This window comes from Nerophis ophidion, linkage group LG17, assembly GCF_033978795.1.
Source record: "Nerophis ophidion isolate RoL-2023_Sa linkage group LG17, RoL_Noph_v1.0, whole genome shotgun sequence".
NCBI lineage: Eukaryota > Metazoa > Chordata > Actinopteri > Syngnathiformes > Syngnathidae > Nerophis > Nerophis ophidion.
The window spans coordinates 15463842-15481761 of NC_084627.1; the positions used below are offsets into that span (position 1 = coordinate 15463842).

At 42.0% G+C, this 17920-nt stretch overlaps 1 protein-coding gene across 1 annotated transcript in view; it reads left to right on the forward strand.

Moving 5' to 3' along the window:
* The window catches only part of pappaa (pregnancy-associated plasma protein A, pappalysin 1a), a 295025-nt gene that overhangs the window by 90009 nt on the left and 187096 nt on the right, over positions 1 to 17920 (forward strand). Inside the window, exon 7 of the mRNA XM_061876405.1 lies at positions 17210 to 17711. Coding sequence (XP_061732389.1) covers positions 17210 to 17711 — 502 coding nt within the window. The remainder of the gene's footprint in view (positions 1 to 17209; positions 17712 to 17920) is intronic.

Below are 17920 nucleotides of genomic sequence, written 5' to 3' on the forward strand. Positions count from 1 at the left end.
GACGGTCACTCGAAGCGGGTATGACGATCCTCCTGGTAGGGGTGTATCCCTTTATGGAGGATGTCTGTGCCTGACTTTCTTTAACGTGGGGAGACTGGTGCACAGACAGTCACCACACGATCCTTGACGGATCCGAGTCAGGGTCCAGTGGTATGAAGTCCAAGACAACTGGGGACCCTTTTCTGCAGCCGCCTTCATCCGCCATCCCAGCCGTCCTCCGCCTGTTTCACCGTTGAGGTCTTGGGTTGTCATTTCCCCGTAACTGGACCCACATGGATGTGGGGGTTTGCTTCTTCCGCCATCGCAACCGTTGTGGTAGTTCTTACATCTACCGTCTTCCGGGTCTTCACCGTATCCCTGGCTAAGGGGAAGTCAGGTACTGGGCTTTGACGGACTCCCAACCGTCCTCGTGTGGGTTGCGGTGACACTGGACACACGACGCGTCGTAGCAGGTTTGATTTACTTTTATTGGTCCGCACAACCTTCCTTCGGGCCAGTCGGGCGCGCCCATTTCTAGTGCGAAGGTCCTGCTTCCTGGTCACGCTGCACTTTTCGGTGCTCGCCTGCTGCGTCTGTGGCGGGGACACATCTTGTCGTGCTCGTGGTCGGGTTGCCGTGGTTTGCTCCTCTCTCTCCCGACCGTGCCCCCTTCGCCTCTCTTAAAGTCTAGGAGCAGATGCGCGGATTGTGAGCAGGTGTGTGTTACGCACCTGACTCCGATTGCCGTCCTGCCGTCCAGAACGCCTCTGTTCGCCCGCTGTCGGCCCGTCGGCTGCGTCTCTCCACAAAGGCCTTTGCCAAGGTCCACCTGGGGTAACAGTAGTACAGGGTTTAACCTCTTAGTGCCCCAAGACCCCATAGAGGAGCCTCCATTGCTGGATGCAGTTTTACGTCATGCCCAGGACATCCCATTCACACAATAATAGCAGAGGCTGCCATGCAAGGCGCTAACCACGGCCCATCAGGAGCAAGGGTAAAGTGTCTTGCTCAAGGATGCAACGGATGTGACCAGGTTGGTAGAAGCTGGGGATCGAACCAAGAATCCTCTGGTTGCTGGCACGGCCACCTCCCGACTGCGCCACGTTGTTCTTTTATAAAGTTCCAGGACTGGTCGTCGATGGCATTCTTGCTACAGGGTCCCACCGAGACGATGAACCAGCTTGTTTGCCTGGTTCTAAGCAGGAGAAGAGGTGAGATGCACTAGACATGTTTGGTTCGGTTCAAAGGTAGTTTGGTACGGTCGGTCAAGGCTGAACGCGATCATCCCAACAAACCCTGTTGTGCACCAATCCTCTGGACTGAGACTGCCTTCGAACTTCACAAGCGATCCCAGAAATGTGTGTTTTTTGGTTGGTTTTTACATATTATGGGACTTTGACCTGCTCAGTGGCCTTGTGGTTAGATGGTCCATCCTGAGACTGGAAGGTAGTGAGTTCAAACCCCAGCCGAGTCATACCAAAGACCATAAAAATGTGACTTTTTTCTTCCCTGCTTAGCACTCAGCATCAAGGGTTGGAATTGGGGGTTAAATCACCAAATGATTGCCGACCGCTGCCACTGCTGCTGCTCACTGCTTCCCTCACCTCTCATGGGGTGAACAAGGCGGATGGGTCAAATGCAGAGGCTAATTTCACCACGCTATCGTTGGGACTTTAATGTAACTCAAATATCCAAAACCAAAATTTCATCTGCTGAGCTGAATATGTACAGTACTGTACCTGAAGGTTCCTCTTACCGTATATTCTGGTATATTTTTTAAGTGAGAGACGGCAGATCAACTGGTCTGATAGGGGGGTCTATTGAAAGAATAGAGTATAGCAGGGGTCACCAACCTTTTTGAAACCAAGAGCTACTTCTTGGGTACTGATTAATGCGAAGGGCTACCAGTTTGATACACACTTAAATAAATGGCCAGAAATAGCCAATTTGCTCAATTTACCTTTAATAAATAAATCTATATATATAAAATAATGTTTTTTTCTGTGTGTCATTCCGTCGTACATTTTTTTTCCTTTTATGGAAGGTTTTTTTGTAGAGAATAAATGATGAAAAAAACACTTAATTGAACGGTTTAAAAGAGGAGAAAACATGAAAAAAATGAAAATACAATTTTGAAACATAGTTTATCTTCAATTTCGACTCTTTAAAAATTCAAAATTCAACCGAAAAAAAATGAATTGAAAAACTAGCTAATTCGAATCTTTTTGAAAAGAATAAAAAAATATTTGATGGAACATCATTAGTAATTTTTCCTGATTAAGATTAATTTTAGACTTTTGATGACATGTTTTAAATAAGTTAAAATTCAATCTGCACTTTGTTAGAATATATAACAAATTGGACCAAGCTATATTTCTAACAAAGACAAATCATTATTTCTTCTAGATTTTCCAGAACAAAATTTTCAAAGAAATTCAAAAGACTTTGAAATAAGATTTAAATTTGATTCTACAGACTTTCTAGATTTGCCAGAATATATTTTTTGAATTTTAATCATAATATGTTTAAAGAAATATTTCACAAATATTCTTAGGAGAAAAACCAGAAGCTAAAATGAAGAATTAAATTAAAATGTATTTATTATTCTTTAAAATAAAAAAATAAATAAAAAAATTACTTGAACATTGATTTAAATTGTCAGTAAAGAAGAGGAAGGAATTTAAAAGGTAAAAAGGTATATGTGTTTAAAATTCCTAAAATCATTTTTAAAGTTGTATTTTTTCTCCAAAATGGTCTTTCTGAAAGTTATAAGAAGCAAAGTAAAAAAACAAATTTATTTATTTAAACAAGTGAAGACCAAGTCTTTAAAATATTTTCTCGGATTTTCAAATTCTATTTGAGTTTTGTCTCTCTTAGAATTAACCAGCTTGCTAGTAAATAAATAACATTTAAAAAATAGAGGCAGTTCACTGGTAAGTGCTGCTATTTGAGCTATTTTTAGAACAAGCTCATCTGGTCCTTACAGGCTACCTGGTGCCCGCGGGCACCGCGTTGGTGACCCCTGGAGTATATAAATGAGTTTTAAAATGGGACTTAAGTGCTTCTCTCTCTCTCTCTCTCTCTCTCTCTCTCTCTCTCTCTCTCTCTCTCTCTCTCTCTCTCTCTCTCTCTGTCTCTCTCTCTCTCTCTCTCTCTCTATATATATATATATATGAAATTTAAACACCATATTGACATGGTGTTCTTGAAAAGTCTATTCTAGAAGCTTTTTGCAAAATCTAAGGTGGCAAAAAATAAAAACATGTAAAAAACCTTGCAGACGGATGACATTTTGCTTTGGAATATTTGAGTTACATTACATACATTGTCCTGAAAGCTGCCCAAGTAAGTTCTCACTTTATCCATGTGTTTTTTTTACCAAACGCCAAAATGTGCAAGTATTTTTTTTTGTCTGGACCAGAGTACCAAACCCCAAGTGGGAGCGCAGCCTAAGAGAATGGTGTGTGGTTACCGTTCTTCACAAGTGCGCGTAGTGCCTTGATTGGAAACAGAAGGGCCCGACATATGTACTGTATATGCACTGCCATGTGTGGGGCGAAAGAATGTCAGCGTAAGGCCGAGGATCAACGATAGGAGTAATTACAAGCGCTCTCGAGTGTGGCAGAGGTTCCATTCCAGCTGCTTTATCTGACCCCATGCTGGGTTTTCCAAACATACATTGACTTTATAGATCGTGTAGATGCGAGAGTGTGGCACAGACTGTGAGTCGCTTCTTGGAAAGCATAATGCGTACATGCCGGGACATGTCCCCACTTGGTTTACCGTCCCACCCGCCTCTTTGAACCATGTGGGTCAGGATGATGGTCTGCAGGAGCAGGATTATGATTGTTTGGTTGGCAGCCACCAGCATTTATCCATTAATGCATTATAGTTCACTTAAAGCAGGGGTGTCAAACTCAAATACAGAGTGGGCCAAAATTTGAAACGGAACAAAGCCGCCGGCCAAGGTTGAACGAATTAACCTTTTAATAGGGACCCAAACACGTTTTGCATTAAATATTGAACAAGCAAGGCTTATATAACTTTAGTGACTTGCAAAATCCAGTTTCAAATAATAATAATTCAAAGAATATCAATGGCGTATCAAATAAAATTCTAATTAACATTTTATGCCTTATTTTCTATTTGCAATCTTCCGAGGTAAATATCAATTTTTTTCCACAGGCTAATAATACATTTGAAAATAAAATAACAATAATCAATGAAGCATAAAATTCAAGCCTTGAAGTAGCAAGAGAAAATGCATGAATATTGGTCAGTTTGCTGGACGTTTACCGGAAGAGTTAGTCCTGCAAGGGCTTCTGGGTATTTGTTCTGTTGTGTTACGGTGCGGATGTTCACCCGGAATGTGTTTGTCATTCTTGTTTGGTGTGGGTTCACAGTGTGGCGCATATTTGTAACAGTGCTAAAGTTGTTTGTACGGCCACCCTCAGAGTGACCTGTATGGCTGTTGACCAAGTATGCCTTGCATTCACTTGTGCGTGTGTGTGTGTGTGTGTAAAAGCCACAAATATTATGTACGGAGGAAAAGCGGACGTGACGACAGGTTGTAGAGAACGCTAAAGGCAGTGCCTTAAATGCACGCCCCCAATACAGTTGTCCAGGTGGAAATTGGTACAAATTCAGGAGAATGGTTGCCCCGGGAGATTTTCGGGAGGGGCACTGAACTTCGGGGGTCTATCGGGAAAATTAGGAGGGTTGGCAAGTATGAGTATTAGCGGTGAATGCGGTGTTACAGCGGCACCGACGATGTATAACACCGGCGGGCCAGCTCTAATGCTAAATTGATATTGCCTCAAGGGCCAAATTAAATTACACGGCGGGCCAGATTCGGCCCGCGGGCCAGAGTTTGACACCGATGACTTAAACTGTCAAGAACTTACAACATTGAATCTTGATGTTGTTCTTTTGAGGCATTTATCAAGTCTGATGAGAGTTACTTTAAAAGAGAACTTGATTTGGACGCCTGACTTTAGGTGGGTATTTTGTCACTGGACAGTTTTCTTGGTTTTGTATCAACTTTAGCTTCCAGTTTACAAGGTTTCAACTGTAAGTGATTACTGAGGCAACCAAGGTGTTAACTGCTTCAAACTTAGTGGCAGAGTAGGCTTTGAGTTTTCAGAACCACTCTGTCCATTTTCTTCATCATGGCCCATTTCATTCCTCTCAGAGTTCTTATTCCAGGTCTTGGATGACTGTGTTGTAGAGATGCGCGGATAGGCAATTATATCATCCGCAACCACATTACTAAAGTCGTCATCCACCCGCCATCCAACCGAACCAATATTTTATCAGAACCGCAACCGCCCGCCACCTGCCCGTTGTTATATATCCGGAGTCGGTGACCTGGACCACTAAAAGAGCTAGTTCGACCCGTGTCACAAAGTAAAGAAGGCAATGGGAGCCGCCGACGTTCTCGCGAATTTCCGATAGTGCTCATCCAGATAACGAGAAAACGGGCGTGCTGTGAAGCCTTTGCCTTTGACGTCTTCTACATCACGTGCAAACCGTTTGCCAGTCCAGCAACATGGTGTATGCAGCTTCCTCAAACCCACATACAAGATTGAAAGGCATACTGGGTGATACAGAGTACACTGATGGTTGTGATATAAAAGATTTTAACTCTCTTACTAATACGCAGCACGCTGTGAAGCCACACCAAACAAGAATGACAAACACATTTCGGGAAAACATCCTCACAGTAACACAACATAAATGCAGCACAACAAATACCCAGAATTATTTGCATCCATGACACTCCTGACTATATTTTACACCCCAGTGCCCCCAACCCCGCCCACCTTACCGACGCATGTTCATCACTGAAAAAAAGGTTGAGAACCACTGTTCTACATGACCAGACTCTGCGGACGAGATCTGATCCGATCTTAAAATGTCTTTTGTGGCAATTCCATTTTTGACCACAGCTATGTACCGTATTCTCCGGAATATAAGTTTTTTCATAGTTTGGCCGGGGGTGCGACTTATACTCCGAAGCGACTTATGTGTGAAATTATTAACCCATTACCGTAAAATATCAAATAATATTATTTATCTCATTCACGTAAGAGACTAGCCGGATATCAGCAATCGTCACACACACGTCAACCAATGAAAATTCAGCATAGGCGGGTCATGGCAGAAGTGCATTGTGGGGAAAAAAAAGATGCTACCTGCTACTACTTCCACCATTTCAACATTGGCGCTAACTTATAAAAAGTGAGAAGGACTGAACAAAAAAATGGTACAAAAAGCCATGCAACTTTTCTGGATGTCATTGGATGGATCGACAAAGCATGGGCTTCAGTGACAACCCAAACCATCCTGTCCGGATTCAGAAAGGCTGGAATAATTGGAACTGCAACTGACAATGACTCTGACGTAAGCGACTACCTTTGGAGTTGGCAGAATAAATTTGCCTTTCAAATGTCTATTCTTGGTGTGGATTTTATCTAATAAATTTCCCCAAAAACTGCGACTTATACTTCAGTGCGACGTGTACCGTATTTCCTTGAATTGCCGCCGGGGCGCTAATTAATTTAAAACCTCTTCACACTCCTGCGCTTACCAAAGCCATGCGGTAAAAGTAAGCATGCGTTAATTATTTCAAAACCTCTTCTCACTACGGCACTTACCAAAGGTATGCAGTAAAAATTTGCGTGTGATGTAAGCTTGGACTTTAAATCCTACTGAATAGCTCTTCATTTTCTTCCCTTTTATGCGCCTCTGTTTTGAAAATGATGACAGGGGATGTGTCACTCGTGACTTCACGAGTTTGACCAGGCGGTAATACTAAGCATGCGCTAATTCAAGGCAGGCGCATACTATACGGTATATGTTTTTTTCCTTCAATATTATGCATTTTCAGCCGGTGCGACTTATACTCCGAAAAATACGGTAGAATGACAGTTTCCATCATTTTCAGCAGACTGTATTACAAAATGATTAACCCCCCCTTCTTCCTCTCACGGAAGATCCACACAGAAATGAGGCCATACTGATCCCTTCCCTACATGTGTCAGATAAGTCCTGTTTTTACACTTTTTTGGTGGTAAATGGCCAAACTTTGTACCGTTTCAGGCATTTTTGCAATCAACTCACGCTGTTGACAGTTTTTTTTTTTGCCCCTTTTGTCTACTTTCTCCAGAAAGCTTTTGTTGATGAGTAGTTGGACTTTAGTTGGACCATAGCTGTTTCTATAGCGTCCTTTCTGTTCTTTGGGCAGAAGGTTGATATTTTCAATACTATACGCAGATCTTATGGTGTGCGTAGGGCCCCCAAGGGGGGCCCCCAGCGCATATAAAACGTTAATTAAGGGCGCTTCATGTGAAATTTTACTGCAAACATATTCGTAGTCTCTTTCGTCTCCGTGACTGATAAAATAGCATGGAACATTTCCACAGGTAATGTTGTCTGTCTATCTGTGTTGGCCCTGCGATGAGGTGGCGACTTGTCCAGGGTGTACCCCGCCTTCCGCCCGATTGTAGCTGAGATAGGCGCCAGCGCCCCCCGCGACCCCAAAAGGGAATAAGCGGTAGAAAATGGATGGAAAATGGATGGATTTCCACAGGTATTTTTATTGTCTCCAATGTGGCGCAGTGTTAGTTCTGGGCTGGTAAAGAATCCTGGATTAGCCGGTGGGTAATGTGATGTGTACTTTTATATTGAAAGTACGATTTTCGGCAAAAAAAATTGGAATATTGAAAAATGCCAAGAATTCAAGGAACTTTATTGTCATGCCAGCACACGTGAAATGGCACATTTACGTTCACATGAACGCGTCATAAAACAAAACATGCATCAAATTTAATTTAAATTTGATTTAAAAAAAAAAGAAGTAAGAAACATGTTTTTACATTAATAAAAAAGTGTGAAATAAAATCAATTCTGCTCAGATCCAGAATTTAGCCAGGATGGCCATGACTGTATAGGTGTGTTCAATAGATGGCAGGACCTTGGTTGGCCGCTAATCTTGCAAGTGGGATTTTTCAAACTTTGGGGGCAGGAATGCTTTGTTTTCAGTTACCAATCCTGGATATTGATCGGTTCCTTGATGATAGTATAACAAGCAATTGTCCCCAAACTAAGGCCCGCGGGCCAGATACGGCCCGCTAGCGTCCAAAATCCGGCCCTCGGGATAAAGTAAAACAATTTATTTATTTATTCATTTTTTTGAATACATACATTTTTTTTAATCTGTTCTTTTTGACCCATCCATCAATCCATTTTCTACCGCCTGTTACTGAGTCTCCTAGGCAGACACGGCACGCCAGCATCCAAAATTCAGCCCGCGGGTAGTACAAAGTAAAAAAAAATAAAACATTATATATATATATGTATATGTATATTTTTTTCGTTTTATTATTATTTGTTTTAATCTGTCCTTGTGCCCATTCATCAATCCATTTTCTACCGCTTGTTACTGAGTCTCCTAGGCAGATACGGCACGCCAGCATCCAAAATCCGCCCCGTGGGTAGTACAAAGTAATAAAAAAAAATAAATAAATAAAAAAAAAATATATATATATATACATATATATACATATATATATTTTTTATTATTATTTTTTTTAATCGGTCCTTTTGTCGCCCATTCATCAATCCATTTTCTACCGCTTGTTACTGGGTCTCCTAGGCAGATACGGCACGCCAGCATCCAAAATCCGGCCCGTGGGTAGTACAAAGTAAAAAAAAAAAAAAAAAATATATATATATATATGTATATATATATATATATATATATACATATATATTTTTTTTATTATTATTTGTTTTTATCTGTCCTTTTGTCGCCCATTCATCAATCCATTTTCTACCGCTTGTTACTGGGTCTCCTAGGCAGATACGGCACGCCAGCATCCAAAATCCGGCCCGTGGGTAGTACAAAGTAAAAAAAAAAAAAAAATATATATATATATATATATGTATATATATATATATATATATATATATATATATATACATATATATTTTTTTTATTATTATTTGTTTTAATCTGTCCTTTTGTCGCCCATTCATCAATCCATTTTCTACCGCTTGTTACTGGGTCTCCTAGGCAGATACGGCACGCCAGCATCCAAAATCCGGCCCGTGGGTAGTACAAAGTAATAAAAAAAATAGAAAAAAAATTAAAAAAAATTAAAAAAAATATATATACATATATATATGTTTTTATTATTTTTTTTAATCTGTCCTTTTGTCGCCCATTCATCAATCCATTCTCTACCGCTTGTTACTGGGTCTCCTAGGCAGATACGACACGCCAGCGTCCAAAATCCGGCCCACGGTTAGTCCCGACTAAAAAAAAAAAATGGTATTGATACAATTTTTTTAATTTGTCCTTTTTCGCCCATCCTTCAATCCATTGTCTACCGCTGTCATCCATATTTTTATTGACCTTGCTTTGTGCACTGGTGCAGTCATGTTGGAAGAGGAAACTGTTCTCACAAGGCTGTGAGCATGGAAGTGTCCAAAATGTGTTGATATCCTGGAGCATTCAATGTTCCTTTTACTGGAACTAAGTGGTCAAGCCCAACTCCTGAAAAACAACCCCACAATTGTGGAGCAATTCCATCCTCCACCAAATTTCACACTTGTCACAATGCAAACCAAAATGTTCCCTTCTCCTGGCAACGTCCAAACCCAGACTCGTCCATCAGATTGCCAGATGGAAAAGAGCGATTTATCCCTCCTAGAGTCCAGTGGCGACGTGCTTTCCCACACCGAATTGGTGATGTATGGCTTAGTTGCAGCTGCTCGGCCATGCAAACCCATTCCACGAAGCTCTCTGCTTACTGTACGTGGGCTAATTGGAAGGTTACATGAAGTTTGGAGCGCTGTAGCACCTGACTGACCACAGTTTACGTGGCCTACCACTTTGTGGCTGAGTTGCTGTTGTTCCCAAACACTTCCATTTTCTTATAACAAAGCCAAGAGTTGACTTTGGAATATTTAGGAGCGAGGAAATTTCACGACTGGATTTGTTGCACAGATGGGATCCTATGACAGTTCCACGCTGGAAATCACTGAGCTCCTGAGAACGGCCCATTCTTTCACAAATTTTTGTAGAAACAGTCTCCATGCCTAAGTGCTTGATTTTATACACGTGTGGCCAGCCCAAGTGCTTAGGACAACTGAGTCTGATTATTTTGATGAGTGGCCAAATACTTTTGGCAATACAGTGCCAGATTTCATAGGTTTGCTCCCAGATGTAGCGATGAACTGTATTTAGTGACAGTGGTTTTCTGAAGTGTTCCCGAGCCAATGTGGTGATATCCTTTAGAGTTTGATGTCGGTTTTTGATACAGTGCCGTCTGAGGGATCGAAGGTCACGGTCATTCAATGTTGGTTTCCGGCCATGCCACTTACGTGGAGTGATTTCTCCAGATTCTCTGAACCTTTTGATGATATTAAGGACCGTAGATGTTGAAATCCCTAAATTTCTTGCAATTGCACTTTGAGAAACAATTCACTATATTCTCACGCAGTTGTGGACAAAGGGGTGTACCTCGCCCCATCCTTTCTTGTGAAAGACTGAGCATTCATGGCACCCACCTGTTCCCAATTAGCCTGCACACCTATGGGATGTTCCAAATAAGTGTTTGATGAGCATTCCTCAACTTTATCAGTATTTATTGCCACCTTTCCCAACTTCTTTGTCACGTGTTGCTGGTATCAGTTTGAAGCGGGCCCCTTCCTTTTCCAAAATGACTGTGCACCAGTGCACAAAGCAAGGTCCATAAAAACATGGATGACAGAGTCCGGTGCGGATGAACTTGACTGGCCTGCACAGAGTCCTGACCTGAACCCGATACAACATGAATTAGAATGGAGACTGATGTTCTTGGTTGGGTTACGCCTGGCTCATTTCTATAGATTCCTCCCTGGACCATGTTTGTCTTTTCTGTTTTTTGAGGACTCACCTTGGTGGGGGAAACCTCAACCTCTTCTTGAGAGTTAAATGCAGTAGTTTTCAATCCCAGCCTGGTTTCTCACTGGGGGGCAAAAATCTTGTTTGACCGTATGACATTCGATACTGGATGCATGTGTTTTTTTTTTTTAGAATATTTTTATTGATGTCGGAGCCTGGTTAGCTTCATTCATAATTTAATTGCTCAGTCTGTACCATTTTACAAAATCCATCCATTTTTGTACCGCTTGTCCTTCTGGGCATGGCCGAACTGGGTGGGGGAAGGCAGGGTACGCCGTGGACAAGACAGTCAGTCAAAGTACCGAAGGTTTGAAAATGAAAGTCTACCCATAAATCTCGAACCCTTCCCGCCAGCAGGAGAAGAGCCCATCACAACAGCTGATTTTACTGAAATAAGTGTTCTCGGTGGCTGTTCTGCACGCTAAACTAAACTCAATCAAGCACAGCTTACAGGAGGAGGTCAGTGAGAGTAAAAAAAAAAAAAAAAAAGAACTCTTGGAGTATTTCAGCCGATTATTCCATACCAGCCTCACTGTCTTTTTTCCACATTCTTCTTCTTCTTCTTCTTCTTTCATTTACCTCCACTCTGGCCACACACGCAGTTACAGTACAATAATAAATGTGTTGAGATAATGTGGCTTGGAAAGCATATTCAGTGTTCACTTGATTAAACAGTGGAATTTTGCACGATGCCCAGAAATGAGGTTAGCAAATGGCTTCGTCGCTTGCCAGCTTGGAAGTGCACAAAAGGAAATCGGGGGGAGAACATAGTGTCTGCCGCTCACTGGCTTCTCAAAGTGCTTGATGAATGTTAGTGTACGTCACTTGGGGTAATGCAAGTTAGCTGTGTGTGTGTGTGCGTGTGTGACTCCAAATTTGGAGCGAGTGTGACTGTTTGGGCTTGTAATGACTTTGCAGGAGCCCTTACGCTGGGCCCCCCTCTCGCAACATACTCACCTCTCTCACTCTCTGCACAAGAACTCACAATGAACTCTCAGTTTCACCTCTGCGTCCATGGCACAAGAAGTGCACATAAGCTCAAAAAACCCCCCCCCAAAAAACGCAGTGATGCACATTCTTGATCCGGCCGCCCTCATGAATATGCTTCGAAGCCCTAGGCGTGCACACATCGACATCCTGTAAGGATTTCGGCGACTTGTATCGTTAGGTGTATCCCAGGGGTCCCCAAACTAAGGCCCACAGGCCGGATCCGGCCCACCAGCGTCCGAAATCCGTCCCGCCAGTAGTCCTAAAAAAAGAAAAAAAAGAAAAAAAAAATATATATATATATATATATATATATTTTATATTTTTTTTTTTCTGCGATGAGGTGGCGACTTGTCCAGGGTGTACACCGCCTTCTTTCCGATTGTAGCCGAGAAATGCACCAGCGCCCCCCGCGACCCCAAAGGGAATAAGCGGTAGAAATATGTATATATATATATATATATATATATATATATATATATATATCAGTGGTTCTTAACCAGTTTCATACGCACATTTACCGAACCTGTCAGGCTTTCCCCTGACAGTTTGTCTATGTTTTAGTTTTTTCCTCTGCATTTGTCTGTTTCCTCTGTGTTTAGTATCTCCTGCCTTTAGTTCCTGTCTACTGCTCTTATTTTGTCAGCTTCCTGTCTTGTTCCCTGAGTGCTGTGTCCCTCCTCAGCTGTGGCTGATTGGCACCTGGCCACACCCGTTGCCAATCAGCCTGCTCCTATTTGTACCTGCTTTGTCTTGTGTCAGTTGCTGGATCATTGTATTGTTGTTTCCTCATGTCACTCTTGTGTCTTTGCTGCCTGTCGTGTCTGGCATCATTTCAGCTATTACATGTCGTGCTACATCTTGTCCTGGTGGTCGTAGCGGTAAGCTGATTTTGTTAGCCATTAGCTATTTTCAGTTTTTCTGTTTGTTATCCTCTAGCTTCCATGCTAAAGTTCCTTTTTGTTTTTCTAGCTCCCAGTGCTAGCTCTCTTAGTTTGTTATTCCGCCCATGTGCGTTCTTTTTGTTTGTTCTTGTGTAGTTTTAATTAAATCAGGTTTTCATATACCATGCCTGCCTCCGTCTCTCCATCTTGGTTCATCACCAACTAACTGTGACAGAACCATTTTTGAGTGGAAAAAAAAAACTAAACAGAAAATTCAAATTGATGACAAAGTTATATATTTTTTTACTGGTGCACAAAATGAGCCGTGCTTGAACATCAAGAACAAAACCAACACAGTGCATGAACTCACAACAAATGACACACCTGAAAATCATATGGAAAATTAGAGGGAACATTGTTTGGAGGTATATATAATAGGGAGAAGTTTTTATTAACACAATGAGTTGGGTGTGTCTTGACCTCTGCGAACCCCTGAGACCAACTCACCGAACCCCTAGGGTTCGATCGAACCTAGGATGAAGAACCGCTGATATGTATATATATATATATATATATATATATATATATATATATATATATATATATATATATATATATATATATGATATATGTATATATATATATATATATATATATATATATATATATATATATATTTTTTTTTTTTTTTTTTTTTTTGTACTTTTTTATAAAAAAATATATGTAAATATTTTGTATTTTTTAAAAATCTGTCCTATATATATATATATATATATAAATAAATATAAATATATGTATGTATGTATGTGTGGTAAAAATCACAAGACTACTTCATCCCTACAGAACTGTTTCATGAGGGGTTCCCTCAATCAGGAGATTTTCCAATCAAGATATATATGTGTATATATATATCTATATATACATATATATATATATATATATATATATATATATATATATACACACACATATATATATATATATATATATATGTATACAGTCCGGCCCCCGGCCAATTTTTTTTAACCCTATGCGGCCCCAGATACAAAAAGTTTGGGGACCCCTGGTGTACCCTATGTTTTATTGCACATCTCAAGAGAGCCAATTCATGCAATGTTTGCCATTGTCCACTACAAATCATGACCACAATGTATAATTTCTTTTATCCAACATTCTGATGTTTAGCAATCAATAGGTCAGCTTGATTATCTATCAATCAATCAATGTTTACTAATATAGCCTTAAGTCACGAGTGTCTCAAAGGGCTGCACAAGCTACAACGACATGGGGCAAGAAAAGAACTCAACCCAGTGGGATGACAATGAGAAACCTTGGAGGGGGGCGCAGATGTGGGGATCCCAAACATGGCGACCGGTGCAATTGGACGTTGAGTTGATCCAGCATAATATTTTGGGAGTCCAGTCCATAGTGGATATAACATAATAGTGGGAGTCCAGATCTTAGCGGGGCCAGCAGGAGATCATGTGCACCCTGGGTCCCGACTTTGGACATCTAGCGCATCAGCTGTGGTCACCAAAATCTCCACAAAGGAGAGAAGGAGAGGGGGGCAGAGCCGAAAAGAGACGGCAGATCAACTGGTCTAAAAGGGGAGTCTATTTAAAGGCTAGAGCAGGGGTAGGGAACTTATGGCTCTAGAGCCAGATGTGGCTCTTTTGATGACTGCATCTGGCTCTCAGATAAATCTTAGCTGACATTGCTTAACGCGATAATTATGAATAATTTCGCTGGTAATCACAGTGCTCAAAAAAATATCGTGCAAAACATAAAACATTCTCATGCATTTATATCCATCCATCCGTTTTCTACCGGACCTGTTCAAGAAGTCCCATTAATGGTAAGACGTATTTTATGTCACGATGGGAGGGGGTTGCAGCTTGCTGCGGGGTTGTTCACCCAGGAAGGCAGATGGACTACTCGGGACATGGCATTTAAGTAAAAACATGATTTCATTTTAACTAAAAAAATATACAAACAAAAATCGTTCACAGTGGAGGCACAACTTGGGCTAAAGAACAAAGCTAACGCATAAACAGACTAAGAACGTAAATCAATAAAAACTTACTTGGCATAGCATGAAGCACAATACTATGGCAAGGCATGAGACAAGTCAGCACAGGGCGACTGACTGGCAAAGACAAGCTTAAATACTGCCTCTGATTACTGTTCGGGAAGCAGGTGAGCGGGCGTTTTGTCCACCAGAGACAGCTTGACAAAATGAGTAACCAAGGAAACCAGACTAGAGAGTGGAAAAAAACCAGGAACTTAAAGAGTCCAAAGGACAAACAGCACATGGCCAAATAAAAACATGATCAACAGATATGACATTTTATTTATTATTGGTTAGCTTCAGAATAACAATGTTATTAAAAAGAATAAGAGACTTATTATACTCTAAAAATGTTGGTTTACTTAAAAATGCACCCATTTAGTTGTATTCAGTTTTAAAAAATATGATATGGCTCTCACGGAAATACATTTTGAAATATTTGGCTTTCATGGCTCTCTAAGCCAAAAAGGTTCCCGACCCCTGGGTTAGAATATACAAATGAGTTTTAAGATGGGACTTATATGCTTCTACTGGTGTAGTATCTCTAACTGTTACAGAGAGGGCATTACAGAGCACCGGAGCCCGAATAGAAAACGCTCTATAGCCCACAGACTTTTTTGGGGGGCTCTGGGAATCACTAATAAGCCGGAGTTCTTTGAACACAGATTTCTTGCCAGGACAAATGGTACAATACAATCGGCAATGGACATACATTGAATCTATAAAGGTAGAAAAATGCATTCATCTTGTTAGGGTATTGCTCAAGGTGTTGACCCCAGGATGCAGAGACGGGAGGCAAGGTTGAACTACAAAAAGGAAAAATTTAATTAGTCCAAAAAAAAAAAAAGAATAACAAAAGGCGATGGAGCAGAAGCGCACACCGTGTAACACGGACATAAACAGGTTCCTCAGTGGTCGGCACTGAGCACAGCAAAAAGTCCAAGAAATAATCCTCTTCACCTCAGGGAGGCTAGGAAGCAAATACAAAAGAGGTTGGGGATTTCAGGACTAAGGAGCGACAATACCAGGACTGGATTGGTGAAGCAGGTGCATGATCGTGAGGAGTTCATGAGACGATAACCGGCAAGGCCGAGCTGTCAGCGATGAGCCTAAGTACTAGCGGGCAAATTAGTCGCAGGTGTGCCTCAAGGTCCGCCCCCTCGCCAAGGACGAATGAACTCAAGACAAAGGTGCAGACATCACAACAAAGGAGAAGGCAGAATTATGATAAAACACAACAAATTTAACTAATATTTAGGATATTTTAGTTAAGTCTTGTTCAAAATCTGAACATGATCTGAATCAAACATTAATGAAGTGTGTGAAGTGAATTATATTTATATAGCGCTTTTTCTCTAGTGACTAAAAGCGCTTTTAATAGTGAAACCCAATGTCTTAGTTACATTTAACCCAGTGTGGGTGGCACTGGGAGCAGGTGGGTCAAGTGTCTTGCCCAAGGACACAACGGCAGTAACTAGGATGGCGGAAGCGGGGATCGAACCTGCAACCCTCAAGTTGCTGACACGGCCACTCTACCAACCGAGCTATACCGAGTGTAATCTATTAATTACACTTCAATAATATTTTAGTAGGTTTAATATTCCATTGTATAATGTAATTTGGGCTGTATTCAAATAATAAACTATTAATATACATTTTTAATGTGTTTGTGGCAATTCCAACTTTGACCGCAGCGTCGGTTGTTATGTGGAGTGGTGCTTTCCATCATTTTCAGCAGACTCCATCACACAATGATTAACACCCCTCTTCCTCATACACAATAGTTTTTCATCGAGTATTACATTTTTGAAATCATACATCAGGGTCTTCACGGTGGCAGAGGGGTTCTTGCGTCTACCTCACAATACGAAGTAGTCCTGGGTTCAATCCCGGGCTCGGGATCTTTTTGTGTGGAGTTTGCATGTTCTCCCCATGACTGCGAGGGTTCCCTCCGGGTACTCCAGCTTCCTCCCACCTCCAAAGACATGCACCTGGGGATAGGTTGATTGGCAACACTAAATTGGCCCAAGTGTGTGAATGTGAGTGTGAATGTTGTCTGTCTATCTGTATTGGCCCCGTGAGGAGGTGGCGACTTGTCCAGGGTGTACGCTGCCTTCCGCCCGATTGTAGCTGAGATAGACACCAGCGACCCCAAAGGGAATAAGCGGTAAAAAATGGATGGATGGATGGATTATTGTAAGGTTTTGTATTAGTGTTCCTAAAAATAGATATACCGGCCCCCAGACACATTTGTTTCTCTAAATTTGGCCCCAGAGTCAAAAATAATCGCCAAGGCCTGGTTTAATGTTGTATGTTTTGTGTCCCCCCCCCCACCCCCAGGTCCTCCAGATGTAGAGCAGCCTTGTGAGCCAAGCGTGCGCACCTGGAGCCCCAACGCGGGCAACGTGCATGGCAACGTGGGCCTGTCCGAGTGCCCGCTCCAGGGCTGCATGCTGCAGCTGGAGTTCCCCTACCCGCTGGTGCCCGACTCCCTGACCGTCTGGGTCACATTCTTCAGCCCCGAAGAAACGGCTCTCCCCGCCATCCACAACATCCTCCTCCTCACCGTCCGCGGCGACAATATCTCCCTGGGGCCCAGCAACGTTTTCTGCGACACGGCGCTCACCCTGAAGCTGGACATCGAGGAGGAGGTGTACGGGGTGCAGTTTTTCACCATGGAGCAGCACCTGGAGATCGACGCCACCCTGTTGGCGTCCAAACCGGACTCCTCTCTTTGCGGCGACTGCCAACCTCTGCGTTACCGCCTGCTGAGGCAGCCGCCCTTCACCCACGCGCCACACGGGCTCCTTTTCAACGGACCCAGTCGCCGTTATACAGACAGGTGAGTGACCCGGTAGTTAAATGGTAGGGGTGTAACGGTACACAAACATTTTGGTTCGGTACGTGCCTCGGTTTAGAGGTCATAGTTCGGTTATTTTTCGGTACAGTAAGAAAACAACAAAATACACATTTTTTTGGTTATTTATTTACCAAATTTGTAAACAATGGCTTCATCGTTTTAACATTGGGAACACTATAATAATTCTGCCC